The sequence below is a fragment of the Mesocricetus auratus genome, unplaced genomic scaffold (genome assembly GCF_017639785.1).
Source record: "Mesocricetus auratus isolate SY011 unplaced genomic scaffold, BCM_Maur_2.0 Super-Scaffold_100007, whole genome shotgun sequence".
In the NCBI taxonomy this organism is placed as follows: domain Eukaryota; kingdom Metazoa; phylum Chordata; class Mammalia; order Rodentia; family Cricetidae; genus Mesocricetus; species Mesocricetus auratus.
Genome location: NW_024429191.1, coordinates 58,027,572 through 58,045,840, shown reverse-complemented (window position 1 = coordinate 58,045,840; position 18,269 = coordinate 58,027,572). Strand labels below are relative to the sequence as shown.

The 18,269-nt window shown below is 42.0% G+C and overlaps 1 protein-coding gene across 10 annotated transcripts in view; it reads right to left on the bottom strand.

The window, feature by feature from the left end:
* Positions 1–2,059: 2,059 nt before the first annotated feature.
* Positions 2,060–18,269, bottom strand: part of Nf1 (neurofibromin 1) — a 232,041-nt gene continuing 215,831 nt past the window's right edge. For 9 of the 10 annotated variants that reach the window (XM_040749252.1, XM_040749251.1, XM_040749256.1 and 6 more), the window contains 4 exons: positions 15,895–16,037; positions 15,513–15,559; positions 14,016–14,232; positions 2,060–5,644 (listed from right to left, as the gene is read on the bottom strand). In XM_040749252.1, coding sequence (XP_040605186.1) covers positions 5,502–5,644; positions 14,016–14,232; positions 15,513–15,559; positions 15,895–16,037 — 550 coding nt within the window. In that variant the 3' untranslated portion in view covers positions 2,060–5,501. The remainder of the gene's footprint in view (positions 5,645–14,015; positions 14,233–15,512; positions 15,560–15,894; positions 16,038–18,269) is intronic. The other variant, XM_040749259.1, reaches the window with a different exon arrangement.

Sequence of the window (18,269 nt, the reverse complement as noted above, 5' to 3'; positions counted from 1 at the left end):
CTGGAGGAAGATGGGAGTCCGGGAAGCCAGCCCGGTGGCTGCTTTCTGATGGGACCATTTTCTTCACAGCCTAGGTTCCTCCCAGACACTAAAGACACTGAAAACTTTCTCATCATCAGTTCCTGAACACATCTACCAGGACAGACTTTCTGATTATTTCCAAGCCCCAAATTCTCAGTTATCAATCCTGCTTGCCACTGCACCCCTCAAAACCCCCATCCATATTTTAGGACACATGCCCATCAGTTATGTGGCTGTTTTCCCAACCAAATCACAAGTTGCGAGTGGGCAGAGGCCACACTTCTTGCAATGCCTGGTTCAGGCTTGGGCCCAATTTACTGAAGGTGTGTCTTTGAACAAAGGAGTTCAAAGATTGCATTACATTTTCTCCCCATGAAAGGATTTAGGTTTAGCTACACTGAACTTGAGCAGAAAGGGCCTCGGGAAGACTCCAGTGTGACTTCCCTATCTTGCCTGGAGGAAGTGGTCCTCCAGTGTGGGGTGGGGTTCTAAAGGCCACAACCTTGGAGCCTAATTCACTTCCTGGGCAGCTTCTTGCATCTATGTGTGGTAAAGGATATAATACAAACTGATCAAGAAAGTATTTTACCTCTACTTAGGTAAAACGTAGGATGGTACTTTGGAGCTTAAATGGATGTGCGGGTATATGTAAAATACACAAACGCCCAGAATAAGGGGACATTTACAAAGGTTTTTGTTTTGAGACAAGGTCTTGCTGGCTGACTTGAACCAGTGATGGAGGACTTGTATTACAGGTGTACGCTGTCACACCTGACAAGAAGGAACCTTTTCTTGTGTGGCATTAAGCATAAATCCAGGATCTCCTCTGGGCTAGGCAAGTACTCTATTGCTGAGCCCAATCCCCGGCCTGCTAGTGTCAGCCACTGAGTTGGGCACCTTGAGAGGTAGACACCTATGTCACTGCACTTTTTTTTCTTTTTTCTTTTTGGTTTTTACAAGACAGGGTTTCTCTGTATTGTTTTGGAGGCTATCGGTCCAGCCCGGCCTCAATCTCACAGTGATCCACCTGCCTCTGCCTCCCGAGTGCTGGGATTAAAGGCGTGCGCCACCACTGCCCGGCTGTCACTGCACTTTTGAAGAAACCTTCTGTCAGGGATTTTTTTGGTTTGTTTTTTTTAAATCTTTTAAACATGTGCCTAATGACCATATACTGAGCACTCATAACTGAGCACACATATATACTCATAACTGAGCAGATTTAAAAACGGGCCACATGCTGGATGAGAGTAGAGAGGCCCCCTGCACCGACCCCCAAGGTTTCTTTGATCTCAAGGTCCCTGCTTAGGAAATGCCTGCCTGTGTGGGTAACGGATCCCTGTCTATGCTCAAGGTCCCTGCTTAGGAAATGCCTGCCTGTGTGGGTAATGGATCCCTGTCTATGCTCAAGGTCCCTGCTTAGGAAATGCCTGCCTGTGTGGGTGACGGATCCCTGTCTATGCTCAAGGTCCCTGCTTAGGAAATGCCTGCCTGTGTGGGTGACGGATCCCTGTCTATGCTCAAGGTCCCTGCTTAGGAAATGCCTGCCTGTGTGGGTAACGGATCCCCGTCTATGCTCTGGTTTCTTTGTTCTGCTCACTTTGCTTTGAAGTCACTAAGTCACCTCCCATAAGCAGACAGCACATTTGGGCCCTTTGTCCAAGGTACTCCCCTGAGGACAGTCTCTCCCAGGGCCAGGCGGCTTCCTTCTCCTTCAGGAGCAGGGCACAGGGCAGCAGCCCCTGATAGGTCGGTGACATAGACCACTTATGGGAGGTGGTTTGTCCTGCTCCCTCACACAGACTCCAGCTGATATCTGGGAACCCTGGCATCGGCGACAGGCTACTCCTGTCCCAGGGTGACAGTCACCTCTGTCGGACAGGCCCCCATTTGTTCCACCCAAATGGTTTTACTTTCAAATAAAGGATCTTCCTTTTGGGGTGAGCAATCCACAACATACCTGAAATGGTGGAAATGACCTCATGTTTCAAAAGAGCAGGGAGAGGTGAGAAAAGATGTGGAGATAGTAAAACTCCCACAGTTTAGAGCAGACTGAATTTACATTTTACTTAAAGGGGGTAGGTGGGAGGGAGGACACACAGGATGGGAGGGAGTGAGGACAATGATCTGAAACAGTGATGGAGTCTGTGTGTCAACAAGGCTGGAGGCAGGGAACTGCCCGATGGGAAGGAAGTCACCATGTACGGTTCACAACACACAGCATTTTCTTTAAACGATGTAACGCAGTCGCAGGAAGAAGTTAGCAATACAAACATGAGAATAATCAAATTTTTGTTTGTTATCCATGTACAGCAACTAACCGCTTTACAAAAAAGCAAAATAATACAATATATCATCACATGTATTTACAATGTAGTAAATAGACTTTTCTGTCAAATTTTACACAAATTATTTACAGGTGAATATACTGCATTAAAAAAATCATGTGGCTGATACTAAGTGAATTTTTTATAAGTCCATTGCATAATATTGAATAAGACATGCCTCAATATGTTTGGGGGTAAATGTAGGAAAAGGAAGAAAGGAAGAAAGAAAGACAGGAAGGTCTCCCAAGCCCCCCAAAACAAAACTCCAATCTCCCACAGGAAACTTGCAACCCTAAAACTGGAGGACAGAGTTGCTGGCTCCCGTCCCCCCGTAGGCTGTTCATTCTGGCATTCTGGGGTGGGGCTGGCTCCCGTCCCCCCCCCCCCCCCCCCCGTAGGCTGCTCATTCCGTGGTGGGGCTGACTGTACTGTGATACCCTTGCTCCCCAGCTCAACAGTGCATAGGCAAGTGTAACTGGCCAGCAGAGTGCTATGTCCCACAGGGAAGGGCAGGGAAGCCCAGGACAGGAGCACTCGCCAACAGACTTACCACAACACAGTTATGGCAGAGCTGTTTTCTTCTTTCACGTCACGGAATCACAAATCACTGAACACACACCAAGTGATGTAAAATGGGCCATTACTTAGAACCTCAGCCGCTCTCTTGTAACTGGAAGAAGTCGGGGAGGGGACAGCTGGTGACGCTTAAGTTCCTTAGCTGCAGTTATGTGGAAAGTTACTTTTCTCAAAAGCTGGAAGTTCTGCAGGTGGTGGTGGTGCACACCTTTGATTCCAGCACATAGGAGGCAGAGGCAGGCGGATCTCTGTGAGTTCAAGGCCAGCCTGGTCTACAGAGTTCTGGACAGCCAGGGCTACACAGAGAAACCCTGTCTCTAAAACACCAAAAAAAAAAAAAAGTTGCATGTTCTGTAAATTCTGTACATGAAATAAAGCTGAAACTCCCCAGGATTCCTGTGTGCACTGGTCAAAAGCGTTTGTGAATCTGGAGGTGACTCCATTTGATCTTTCCAAGGGGACATCTAAGAACCATGTTGCTGTGGGAAACTCCTTACAGGAAGAACGCTCCATTGTCAAGTTTTCCTGTTGGATGGGAGAGGCGAAGGGGCAGTAATGACTGCAGTCAGATGCGCCAGGCTCGTAGAGGAAAAATGAGCAACCAGAGTTGCACAGCAAAAAGCTCACGCTGCCTACGGTTGGTTGGCGGCAGGAACCAGAGCTGTGGTGATGTGTCCAGCAGCCTTGCCTTGGGGCCTCTTGCTACTTGTCAACTCAGGGTTACAGCCTGACAGTTAATCTGCTTGGGCCTTTGCAACAGTTGAAAACAAAAGCTCAGTTGGCTGCATCTGTTGCTAGTATTTCCCAACGAGTCTGTTAAAATCACTACTAATACTAAGGGTTTTTCCTTTTATTTTGGCAAATGGTTCTTACTTTTCCCAGGACTGTAAACAAATTAAAAAATTAAATTCTTGTTATTTCTGAATATCAAAAGCATTTTATTTACAATTACATATTACATTGTTACTGTATGGATAAGTGTGAAATGTGTTATATTAATAGAGTCAGAACACTTAAATGTACCATTATTTATTGACTTAGCTGTGGAGTTTAATTTACTGAAATCCACTAGTGAGCTAGCACTACAGGGTACAGGGACCCCCCCCCCCCGGGTTTCTTTTTGTTCCTCCCAAAGTCATTGTAACTTAATATATGAAGAGAATATGGGAGTAGAGGGATAATACCTTTTAAAAATAAATATAGTTCAATCTTAAATGAGAGCATCCACATACTACTGCGCTCGCTCAAGTCAACTGTTTTGCATACTGCAGGTACCATGAAGCAGCTGGCTGTGCACCACCTGGAAGGGCCTATGACACACCGATCCATGCTGTCTGCACAGCAGCAATCCTAGAGGTCCCTTATCGGCACACCACGCAGGCTGACCATACTTCACAGTGATTAAATGTAATCCTATCAGATAGAATCCAAATGTTTTGCTAGAGATTCCTGATTTTATTTGGAGGAGAGGAGGAAGATTAAAAGATTTAAAAAATACATCTTATCAAAGAAATTTATGATAATATACAGCATATTCTGATTCTTGGAAAATTATTTAACAAAATAAAAATATCAGCTACCCTAAGTCACGTACCATTCCATTTTGCTTTGAAGCTAATGGAAACAGCTATGAAAATTAGCTTCTGGAAGCAAGTTTCAATACTCTGTCTGCTAATTACCCTGCTCAGAATCACGTAGGAAAGAGGAGGAAAAAGCAAGTGCAAAAACAATTGTAATTACTATACTTAGTATAGCCTTGGCTTACAAAAAAAAAAAAAAAAAAAAAAAAGAAAAAAAGAAAAAAAAAAGAACAGAACACCTTCATATGTAAAGATTAAAAGATAATCAACAGGAAAAGAAATTACCTAGTTTGGATGACCAAGTAAGAATAAGGCCTCAGAACCAATAGCTTTAATCCAGAAATGTTAAGATGTATGTGGTCATGCTTATTTTCCTGTAATTATTGCTAATACTCAAATGTTAGGATTTCTTAAGAATCCATTACAAAATACTAGTTTATCCCCTCCCCCGAGTACCTGGCTTGTGGCTTTATGGTGTAAATTCATTGAGGCTTGACCTCTATGGTTCCTTCAACTTCGTAAGGTTAAAAAAAAAAAAGTCCACAGCTAGAAGATTAAATACATTGGGGTTAAAATATTATTTCTCCCCCAAACTTGGAAAGTGTAAATAAGACAACCACGTCACTCTGTAAGACAAGGGAACAAAGAAGGCCAACCTCCGTGCTTGGCCCACAGCTGGCGGCAGCAGCGGCACTGAGGACTTATCCGCTCCCACAATCCACGCTCCCAGTTCAGGTTTCCTGACCTCCTGCTTTCTTTGCAGTCGTCAGAACAAGTGCTCACACCAGACACATGCCAAAGTAGAAGGAAAAACATTAAAGAAAAGCAGCATTAAATTTAGGCAATGCTTCGAGAGTTGATCGTCTGGCAACACGGCAGACCAGATGGGTTCGTAAGACACGAAGTGCAGCAGTGCAGTGTGGGGCGGGGCCAGCTTAGGGAGGGGTCACTAGTGAGAAGCCCATGTTAGGCTGGTTTGAAAAGTGAAAGAAAGAACGCTTCACACGATCTTCTTAATGCTATTACGTTTGAAACTGCCAGCGCTTCTTTGCTTCTGCACCTGGCTTGCGGATCCATGGCGAGTTCGTCCACTGTTACAGTGGCCAGTGGTGGGGGAGAGTTCAACGTTCTCCTTGTCGATTCCTGGAGAGAAAGAGCAGCTGGTTACTCCTCTCCTGCTGCCAGCTCTAGGATCAAATCTCATTACCTGCTGAATGGTTCCAGCACACTCCATTTTAATAGTGAACTGCTAGGATGTTTATAAAGGCCTCATCGGTGGAGAACCGCACACTTTGTTAAGATGAATGTAAGAGAAAAAAGACAAGCTGCAGGAAGGCCACCTGGGAAGCTTTAGAGAGCACTCTCTCCCAGTCATACCAGAAGTGCCCAGCAGGGGGCAGTTTCTAGCCACGCACCTGTAAAATTCCCAAGCAGCCTCCATCTTTTTGCATATCTGTCATTTCAGAAAAAGGCAGGTGCTTTCACTTTATTGGCCTCAATGCCTGTTCTGGAGGAACGAAAACATTTCCTGAAAAGATGATCTACCACATGGGCTATGCTCTGGGACCTTTGCTTCTTTTCAACCATGGCAAGTCACCACACCATTCTCAACCTTAATTAGGTGACATTTCTCTTTCAGGTCCTATAATGACTTTTATAAATAATGTAAGTAACCATTTTCAGAAAGGTAATCAGAACAAAAGGGGAGACGAAAAGAAAGATCGCATCATGTTGGTAAAGGTTACATTTGAAGACAGGGAAGTAGTACCTGAGGAAGTGAGGGCAGCCGTGCAGGCAGTTAGCACGAGCCTTCACAAACCTTGATGCGATCTTCATCATTGATTGACTGACTGATTGTCACAGGGTCTCTCTGTGTAGCCCTGACTGTCCCGGAACACATAGGCATCTTCCTGCCTCTGCCCTCAGAGTACTGGAATTAAAGGCATGCAACACTGTCCCTGGCCCTGGATCTTGATTTTGAGTGGGCTTACTTCTAAAAAGTTTATTGCACCGTAAACTTACAATCTGTGTACTTTCCTGCCCAATACCCTTTGGTAAAATTTGCTTCCCAAATAGGCATTATACTCATTCTAACTACTGATGGGAAGCACTCCAGTAGCTGGTATAAATTCTCACAGACACAGAGGGGATAAACAAGAGAAAGACAATCCAGGTATAGAAAGGAGGGTGGGTAGGCAGGGAAACTTCAGTCCACACATTATACCCTGACAGCATACTTGTTCCAGGTATAACTTTAACTTTCTTTTTGTATGTGTTGTTTGAATTGAAAAAGTATCATTACATTTGGGAATGGAAACATTTCTATTTGAGGCAAGAAGTGTTTCAGGAAATAGAAATTTCCATGCAGTGATTTGTAGGCTTCTGGAGAGAACGGAAGCCGGGACGACTGTTCTCTAGAAGCCACGTCTTCCATTCAATACGGTCTACTCTGTGTCCTTCATGGTGCAGCCTTCGGTCTCCCATCAGAGCCACCTCTATTCCCTACGTAGTCACTAGTTCTTTCTTGCCTACAACCACACCTGTGCAGGCATCTTATCTCTTCGGCTAGAATGAAAAGACCCAGCAAAGGACCAGTAACCATTCATTTTTGTTTTCTTATAGAATCTAGCTAATCACTTTCAATAACTGTTGGCTAAATGCTTCCTTCCACTTCAAAACGTGATAGCTAGAGCCTTCTAGTGCACAGTCCTGAGGCATGTAGCTTTTGCCTGGCAACATGGATGACACCACACACCTTAGAAAGAAATGTTTCCCAGCTAGCTTCTTCCCTATGAAATGACCACAGGCTGTCAGTACCTGACATCAGTGCACCATTCCCTGATATCTGCATGTGAGCTGTATGCTCAAGTCCAGCATTTCCCAACGGAGGTTATTTCCTTACTAGGAATCTGCTACATCTTATTTCCTAATAAGGAAGTTGGAAGGCAAAACACTGTGATGGGCTTCCTGAGTCTAACCAAACAAACACGTTTTACCATAAAGATCAAGGACAAAAGTTGCATACACATTTAGGAGAACACTGTATATGTGTATAAAATTGTCAAAGAATAAATAAGAGGTAGATGTTCTAAATAGGTTTTGGGAGTTGTTTTTAATTTTTATTTATCTTTTTTTCAAGACAGGGTTTCTCTGTATTATTTTGGAGGCTGCCCTGAAACTCACTCTGTAGACCAGGCTGACCTTGAACTCACAGGGATCCACTTGCCTCTGCCTCCTGAGTGCTGGGATTAAAAGCGTGTACCACCAATGCCCGGCATAAGTTATTTCTTAAAAAGCAACAAAATGAATTATATTTACACCAACATACAGAATACTAGGAAAGCAGAGCTGGGGTGACAGAATGAACCTAGTGCTCACATCACTTTTCTTCTGAAATTTTGGCAGCATCCTTTTATACCAAGCTGTTGGAGGACTGCAGACTGCTCACACAAGACAGATCCCTGTGCTGGCACAGGCCTTACTTCAGACTGGAGAGAAAAGCTTGGCTGCACTTCTCCGCTGGCCTCTCTGAAGCTTGGTGTCTGCACTCTCCTATCCCTAAGGCAGAGGCTTTTCTTCCTCTTTCCCTCCATGGGTTCCAAAGCACAGCTCCATGAGGAAGAAACCACAAGTCACCACCCAAAAGAGACAAAGCTTAAGCTTCTGTGTCAGAACCTGCAGGGTTAAACACACACCAGCAGGCTGTACTCAACAGGCTGCCAGTTACCAGTGTGCAGGGCAGACACTGTCCTCAGTGTTATCAGCACTGCTCTGGGCTAGCTCCAGATGAATACAGACACCAACAGGCATCTGGGATGAAGGAGTTGGGAGAACTGCCAGATTATACCCTAGACACTTGCCTGCCTCCCTACTATAGCCTGAGTTCCTTGAAGGCAGGTATCAGAACTTACTGATTTTGACACTACTGATCTATAGCTCCTGCATGGCACATAACAAATAAATACTAAAACACTTACAGGAAATATACTGAGCAATCTGTCCAAAGTTATACTATGGTAAGACGAATGACAACCCAAACTTTATCACTGGCGCAAGGGCCTGCTTGGGTTCCTGCCTGCTTCCCTCAGTTTCCTACCTACAATAGAGCAAACCTTCCAGAAGACTCTTTTCTCTATATGAGCAGGTAATCACATTGAAGGACAAAGCGTAAGTCTTTCTTCTTGTGCTGAGAATGAACTTGGGCCCTCCTGTATGCTGTGTAGTGCTCCACCATCAAGCTATGGCCTCAGCCCTAAAGCCCCAGTGAGATCAGAGCTCTCACTGACTCTATATTAAAAACAAACTATTTGAATGAACTTTTTGGATGCCAAAAATGGAACCAAAAGAGGCTGCTTGTACTTGACTCTAAGCTACCTGCTGTCCCTTCCGCTTCTGCTCTCATTCTGAGGGTTAAGGGAAACACATTACTTATTTTACAGGACTGTGAGGAAAGTTGGGAAAAATCCATGTGAAGGATTTTTCTGAATTACACAGATAAAAATCATTACTGTTTTTTAAAAAATTCTAATACCTGGAATGAAAGAGATAAGTAACTAGCAAATAAAGTTTTAGGACAAATATACAGGACTCACATTTAATGCTGGAATTTGTAAAGTTACTAAAGCTAATGTAAGGAAATACAAAACATCTTAAAGTATGATAGTTATAGTTGATGCTTATGCTACAGTAATATGCCAAGTATACATTTAGAAATTTTTGTATTTTGAGCTGGATATACAAACTCAGAACTGCAGGAATTTTCAGAATGTTTTCCCTAATGCTGGTATTTCTTTTTCATTTGAGCATCTGCCTGTATAGCAATTCAAAGACGACATGAGAGAAGAAGAGGTCATTTTAAGATCAGGCCATGATGTACCATATTTCTTCCTACTCCTTCCAGCTATTTAATGACATTCATCTTTAAAACATGAGTGACAGAACGTATAGTCAGTCTTATGATGGGGTTGGTGTTATTTGAGGGGTAGGGATGGGGAGAAACAATTATTTTCTAAGCTAACAAACTCTTCCTCAAAGCCCACAGGCTGCATCTCTGTTGATATCCCTTGAGTTTCTATTAACCGGCTGTGTTAATCCAAGGCCAGGACAGCAGCCCAGTGTAGTACAAGTGGCAATTTAACTAAACCAGGCCACAGTGGCCATATAGTTCCATGAGCTGAGACCTGATCAAGTAATAGCTTTCCAAGTTCCTGCAGTGTCTAAGTCGCACTGGGCTTCCAGGACTGGGGCTGGGGAGTCTCATGCTGAGGGCCCACACTTGAGTGTAGAAGAAGCAATGTTTTGTACAAAGATTGGGGGGGGGGGGGCAGGGGCCTTGATGAGGAGTGGCTTCCTGCAAACTGTTGGTTTAGAGCACACAGAGGAGCTGAAAGGGATGAGGGAAGGGTTAAAGGGAATGATGTCCAGAGTTGGAAGCAGGGAGAAGCCATTAAGCACTGGACACTTACTACCATCCCTGGTGTTCACAAGGAAGCTGGCTTTATTTATGGAACTCTAACCATGAATTTCTTAAGAACAAAACATTAGTAAGCGGAAGTTACTGAATCTCCCAAGCAAATGTTCCTAACAAAGCATGAGAAGTATCACAAAGCATCAAAATAGTCATGTCAACATACTGTGCCATCCTCATTACCCCGAGAGTCCTCAGAAGCAGGCACTCCACTGCTGTGAACACATGGAGAATAAGCACATCAACTTTTTTCCTTTGGACACAGTCTCACAATACAGCCTAGCTGGCCTGGAACTTACTATGCGGCTGAGGATGCACACGCTTGTGCACAGTTGTGCATGCCCACAGTTTAGGTGTGGCTGTCAGAAGACAACTCTTGGGGTTGGTTCACATGGTGGAAACTGAACTGCACATAAGCATCTTTATCCACAGAGCCTCTTTTGCTTGTTATTCGAGACAGGGTTTCTCTGTGTAGCTCTGCCTGTCCTGGAACTGTAGACCAGACTGGCCTTGAACTCACAGAGATCCTCCTGCCTCTGCCTCCTGAGTACTGGGATTAAAGGCAAGTACCACCACAGCCATCTGGCTTCCACTGAGCCCTTTAACTGGCTCTAATTTTGGATATTTTCTACAAAGCAGTACAGTATTAATCTTGTGTTTAAGAAAACAAAACAAAAAACAACTGTGTTCTAAAATCTGTTAAACACCATAAATTGGAAAGAAATAACTTTCACTTAAAACTCAATACTGATACCCACAGGCAAAAACTCTCAAGTCCTTGTAATCAGGGCACCTCTCATCTTTAAATGTGAGGAAGCAGGAGTTGGAGACATGGCTCAGAGGCTAAGAGCACCCGTTGCTCTCTCAGAGGACCTGGGTTCAATTCCCAGCACCCACACAGCGGCTCTCAACCCTCTGTAACCTGAGTTCCAGAGGATCCCATGCCCTCTTTTGGTCCCCTCAGGAAATGCATACACATGACACATACATACACAAGGTAAAGTATTCATATATATATATATACATTTACATATATATATATAAACTGTAAAAGAAAACTCTTTAAATACACACTAATAAAATAAGTGTTCACAGCTAGGTGTGGTGGCATTTCAGAGGCTGAAGCAAGAGGACGGCCATCAGATTAAGGCCAGCTAAAGAGCCACATAAGATACCATGGTGAAAAATGTTTTCCAAATAATGTAAAAATTGATGACACTGTAATAGAGAATACATCAGATTTTAATACTTCAGAAATGGATGTATTCAACTACTTCTCAGGAAGTATTAGATACATACAGTTCTGTTTAGTGTTTTTTTATTTTAAAAATACGGTCTTATTCCTGTAGTCCATGTTGGACTCAAATTCAAAGTGATTCTCTTGCCTGGGATTCCAGATATGAGCCACCATACCGTTCTTTTTACCGTGAGGATTAAACTTAGGACTCTGTACCACTGAGCTCTACTCCCAACCTTTATCTGGACCTTTGTAATATACTCACTCTCTGATATCTAAAGAGGATGTAGGCAGAGGACCTGGAATAAAATAATTACGAAAATTTCAACATATAGTCAGGCACACATCTTTAATCCCAGTACGCAGAAAGCAGAGGCAGGTGCATCTCTGAGTTTGAAGCCAGTCCAGTCTATATAGTGAGTTCCAGGCCAGCCTGGGAGAGGTACTTATGGTCTGCAAAAGCAGGGGAGTCTGAGTGACTGCAATACAGGTCACACGTTGGGAGCATAGACAGAAACTGTGGCAGCTTCTCAGAGCCCAGTGTGCACGAGAATCACCCTTGCTCATCAGGCTGACTGGGCTCCAGGCTTGGGTTTCACAGGAGGCACGGGAGGCTCAAGTACCTGTGTCTCTAATATAGTCTCAAATGATGCTGATGCTGGTGTGGTCCTAGAGAATAAGTGATGGGGAAAAAAGCTGGCAGACTACTAAGGGATCACCTGATAAGTAAACCTATAAAGTAAGTTTAAGAATTGAATGCAGCTGGGCAGTGGTGCACACTTTTAATCCCAGCACTTGGGGCAGCAGAGGCAGGTGGATCTTAGGACAGCCTGATCTACAGAATTGAGTTCCAGGACAGCCAGGACTACATAGCAAAATTGTGTCTTGAAAAACAAAACAAAACAAAGTAAGAATTGAATGTAAGTGTTTTATAAAATAGTTTATAATATGGGTTGGGTATTATACTGTCTGATTCTCTAGAATCTTCAAAACTACCATGTAAATGTAAATGACCATGCAACATGGTGACAACTATTTACAGAGATTCTATTTATACATCTTGAACATCACAGAATAGTAATTATGGTTTGATTTGTATAAAGAAAATGCATTCTAACACCTGGCATTTACATGAACTACTACATCAGATAATTTCCTTATAGATAGATTATCACGCATGATTTTTTCCGGTAATAGAACTTAGGTCAATTAAGTAAAGAATTCTTTTTTTTTTTTTTTTTTTTTTTTTTGGTTTTTACGAGACAGGGTTTCCCTGTATTGTTTCGGAGGCTATCGGTCCAGCCCGGCCTCGAACTCACAGAGATCCGTCTGCCTCTGCCTCCCAAGTGCTGGGATTAAAGGCGTGCGCCACCACCGCCCGGTGTAAAGAATTCTTTTTAAACATTTTAACTAACTTACAAGAAAATCTTTTCAATAGAGCACATGACCCAAACATCAACTTTTTACCATTATCCAGTGTGAATGTTCTGTAGTGAGCACTACCTCTAGGGTCAACCAGAGCTAAATGAAGCCATTCCTTCAGACAGGAACTGAGCTTCGAGTGGTGTAGGTGTCACTGCTGCCATCTTTTGTCTTTTAGTTCCTCAGGGGCTTTTCACTATTACTGCTTAGTGTATCAACTTCTAAATTTCATTATCTATGATTGCACCTTTAATCCTGGCATTGAGAGGCAAAGCAGGTGGATCTCTGTGAGCCTGGTTTGCATAGGGAGTTCAAGGCCAGCTAGGGCTATAAAGTGTCTCAAAATAAAAATAAAATTTCACTCGTTCACTTTTCCCATTTGATCAATCCAATAGTGACTAGACATTAAGGATTATAAGGGTGGTTTTTTTGTTTATTTGTTTGGTTTTTGAGACAGCCTGTCCTGGAACTCACTCTGCAGACCAGGCTGGCCTCAAACTTACAGAGATCCACCTGCTTCTGTCTCCTGAGTGCTGGGATTAATGACATGCACCATTACCGCCTGGTTTTATAATGGTAGATTTTAATATCACCCAACCCCCACCCTGTGTGCGCATGCGTGCTTGAGAGGGTACAGTTGTAGTATTGTTCCTCAAGCTTACCTTTCTGTGAAGCAGTGTCTCACTGCCTTGGAAATTACCAAGTAGGCTAGGCTAGTTGGCTAGTCATGCCCAGGCATTCTTCTGCCTCTACCTCCTGGGTGCTGGGATGGGATTATAAGCACATACCACAAGTGGATTTTTTAAAATGTGGGTTCTGGGGAATTGAACTCCATTCCTTAGGCTTTCAAGGAAAGCATTCTACCAACCTAGTTATCTCTGCAGCTCCAAGATGCTATTTTTTTGTAAGGACTTTTTTTTTTTTGGGTCTGGTTATTTACCTAATCTGGGATCTTTAGGCTAGTCTATGGTCTATGGATGGTTGACTTGTTGCTATCCACCCTAAATTGGGGTGACTACTAGACTTTGTATGCATGTGTTTTATAGTATGCTGCATCAGAGATTAAAGTACTTAGGATAATATTAGTATACCTGATTAAACAACTACAGTTCTATTCACTTATAGGTAATGTAGCTTAGTTTGTGTTTTTGGTTCAAAACCTATGTGGATACTAAATATCACTATGCATTTCCCTCTCTTTTATACAACTTGTTGGAAAGCAGACAGCTCTGAAGAGTAACAACATTCAGTTACATAGTAAAGAGATGTAAAGTGAACCTCATGAAAAAAAAGGAGCAACATCTGCTATACACTGACCCCAAGGGAGTTCCTAATGTTGGTATCGTAGTATCATTGCTCAAAGTCACATAAAGATCACATTTACTGACCTGGGGAATGCTGGGAAGTTGCAAGTGAGGTCATGGAATTAGAGAGGTTAAGGTTGGCAGTGATACTAAGCTGGCTCTGCAGTGCAGGAGGGTAAGGAGATGTGGGTGTCAGGAGGGACTCCTCACTGGCTTCTTCATCAATTCCAGGCAAGTACGTGTCAATCAAGGCATCAAGAAACTTAACAATAAGCTCAGCATAGTCTGGGATTTGTGTTTGCTGTAATGGAAAATAGGACATTATTTTAGCTCCATTTTAAAAAATTCCCTTTGAAGCCAAAAAAGGTTAACTGACATTTGGGGCTTAGTTGACTGTTTTGCTTTCTTCCTTTGTTTGTATTCTAAACCATTAAAAAGGGGGACTGGAGTAGTATTTAGATATAACTATGGAACTTACAGCTTGAAACTTTATTTAGCTTCCCCTGAAAGCTTCCAGATGAACCTGCAATTTCTGAAAGCCATGCCCAGACAGAGGGATTAACTATGGAGACAATGAAGTCCTCAGCAATGATGTCTAGCCAGATTCTCAAAGCAGAGAAAGTGGGCAGAGCACCATCAGGCCAACTGCTACTCAGATCTCCCCAGCGAGGAATGAAGGGTAACAGTTCAGTGGGTAACAACCATTCACCTGTTAAAGACTTCTGTAAGACACACTTCCGTGACTCCAGGCTCATCTTTTTAATGACAACCTGTGCATATCAATAGATGTTACAAAATAAACTAAATCTAACTCTTAAACTGGAACAAGGTATAGATACCTTATGTTGATTTAACACCCTGGTATCTAGGACACTGTGTGTGTGTGTGTGTGGGGGGGAATGGGGCGGAAGCCCTGCCTTCAAGGAACTTCAATTATTTTAAAAGAGACCACCTACAAGAAAATTAAACACAAATTCATGCAGTACACCAACGAATGCCAAAGAAAATGAATAGCGAAGCACAAACTCAACATAATAGTTGGATGCAAAAATGTGTCCCTAAGATAGTTTTAACAAGCATTATGCTCTTTGCTGGTCACAAGACAGATGTGTGAGTTACTGCCACACGTAGAGGTCTACAGCCATGGTTTCAACCTTCCTAATGCTGCGACCCTTCACTACAAGTCCTCATGTTGTGGTGACCCCAACCATAAAATTAGTTTGTTGTTATTTCATAACTGTAGTTTTGTGGTTATGAATTGTAATATAAATATCTGATATATCACCCCTAAGGGGTCATGACCCCCAGGTTGAGAACCACTGGTCTACAGGCAGACAAGTTTTATAGTGGTTTATCACAACCTTCTGAGAAGTCAAGCCTAAAATCAGTATTTTAAAATAAAAATTAGTATATCAACATACTAAAGGTATTGCCTCTTTTGGAAAAAAAATCTTTCTAAAACAATGTGTTTATTTTGAGATAGTACTTTGGCTTCAGGATAGCATATGTTCTCAAAAAGGTCACAAATACAGCTAAAGACTCTGGCTTATCAAAAGTTAGGAGAAAAATATTTTTTCTTACCTTTGAAAAGGGTCCTGCAAAACGCCACAAGCCATTGAAACCAAAACCTGCAAAACATCAAATGCTACTCTTACAACAAGCAAGATAGCTTTAAATAGTAACAGAAATTAAGCTGTATAGCCGACAGACAGAATCTATGCAGAAATTTAAGACATTTAAAAGATACCTAAAATGTCCTTAAAATAGGCTCAGCATTTTTAATAAAGTGGGTAAGCAGTTATCTTATGGGACACATAGCTAAGAGTCAGAAAATTGCACAAAGGGAGAGAGAGAAGTATGAAGGTGCCTGTCCTTTATAGAGAATGCTACAGTCAGTGCTTCTGCAGGCCACAGTGCCACAGTGCAGGCTTATCAACCATCCTCTCCTGGTATACTTAATTACTTTGCAGGTAAGATGTTTGGTACTGTGGAGGGGATTCCTCATGGTACACCACACTCTGCACAATTCCATGGATTGGATTTAACAAATTTGGATCTTGGCACAATGACAAGAGGGTATTGATCTTAGAGTCCAACAAATTGTGCCTAAAAAAAAAAGTAAACAGAGGAACATTAAATAAAAAGATTTATTAGAAAGCATACTATATATTCCTTAGAACAATGTGGCAAAACTAAAGACAAATGCTTTTCTAAAGTACCCAGTGAGTGAGTGTGTGAGAGTGTGTGTATGCCTTTCATTTTAAGTCATCAGGGAAACACAATAAAAGCAAACAACTAGTAGCTATCACACAACCATGTCAAACTATACAAAGAGAATATTTTTCAAGACAGATATGGTTCTGTTTGCTGGTTAGCACACTCTGTACCCTCTATATCCTCTGTTGCTTGTTTCTATGTACTTACAGGGTTAAAATCAAATTTAATATTAACTAGTGACAAATCAGACTGAATTTTGCTAAGGAAAGCAAAATTAGTTTGGAAGGGGTAGAATGTGGAATCTTACGAAGAAATCATTTCCAAATCAGCTGCAACCTATTAGCAAAAAAAAAAATAAAAAATAATACCTAGATATTATTCAGAAACTTTAAAATGAGATTAAAAAACAACAAATGGTGAATGTTCAATAAGTTACACTCATGTATTCAGGGTTATGAACTAAAGTGTGATTATAATATCTTTAGTTGTTTCAAAATGTCCAATACTAAGTTCATTCTACTTCCCCTTTCACAGGCATGGGATTCTTCCAAGATTTTTATCTCAGCAATGAAACCACTACCATCCACTTTAACATGCAAACCATCAATCTAGCAGAGTATTCCTTAGGGACCTTCTCTAGTATACATCTAATCCATAACCAACTTCTATAATTCTTACCTCCTAAATGTGATTTTAACTCTACCTTTCCTTATATCCTAGATACTGGCCTCTTGGAATAGTCTCCTTACTACAATCTTTCTGAATCTATTGTTTCTTTCAACTCATTCTCAACATAATACCCAGAGTATATTTCCAGAGCAACTCACTACCAATCAAAGATCTCCCAACATCTCTGCACTGTATGAAGGGATATAACTCAATATATAATGATGACATGCACAAAGACTTCAGCTAGACTATGCCTTAGGTCCATCCTTCACCTTGAACTACCCATTGTTTTGCATTCCACACAAAGGCCCTTTTAGTTTTTTAAATTTGCCAACAACTTTCTGTCATAGCCGTCAGCTGATATATCTAAGAAGAAGGATTCTCAACTGAAGAACTGTTTCCATCAGATGATCTGTGAAACATTTTCTTGATTGCTAACTGATGTAGAGTGCCCAGCCCACTGAGGATTGTGCCAGCCCTGGGCAGGTGGCCTGGGATGCGTAAGAGAGGTAAATGAGCAAGTCAGTAGGCAGCATCTTCTATGGTCTCTGCTTCAATTCATGTACTGGCTTCCCTCAAACACTGGATTCTAACTCTTATGATGAAATAAAACCTTTTCTCATCAAATTTCTATTCTTTTTTTAAAAATTTGTTTTATTTACATGAACGTTTTGCCTACATGTATGTCTGTGCATCACATGGGACCCTGGTGTCCAGAGGCCAGAAGAGGGTATCAAATTCCCTGAACTGGAGTTCCGACAGTTGTGAGACACCATGTGGGCGCTGGCAATCAAATCAACATCCTCTGGAAGAGCAGACATGCTTTGACTGCTAAGCTACTCTCCAGTCCCTTTCCCAAGCTATATATATCATCAGTGTTTTATCACAGCAACAGAAATCAAACTAGAGCAAATACTTTGAAGTTAAAGTGTTGAGAGTAAAACCAACCTCCTAGTTAAGAGGTCAATTCTGTTTTCACTCAGCTGTGAATAAATACAGTGATTCTAATAAAAAGAAAACTAAGGGCTAGTGCGATGGCTCAATGGGTAAGGTGACAGCTGTCAGTTCTGATGACCTGAGTTTGATCTCCAGTATCAACATGGTGGAAGAAGAACACTGACTTCCCACAGCTGTCCTTTGACCTCCACATGTGTGCCACAGTAGACATGCATGTGTGCAGAGAAGTAAGTAAATACTAGAAGAAAAGATTTGGACACCCTCTCTCCCCAAGAAAACTAAGCAGGCTGGTTTAAATATAGCCATCTATCAGTTTGCTCTTGAGAAAACTGTACAATACTCATTAAGATAACCCACTAAAGTAAATCAGTAAGATTAAGAAACAAAAACAAACAAACGAAAAAATCAAAACAAAACACATGGTTTTAGCCACCATTAAAATATGGATTTTAAAAAAGATTTATTTTTCTTTTCAATCATGTATTTGCATATTTG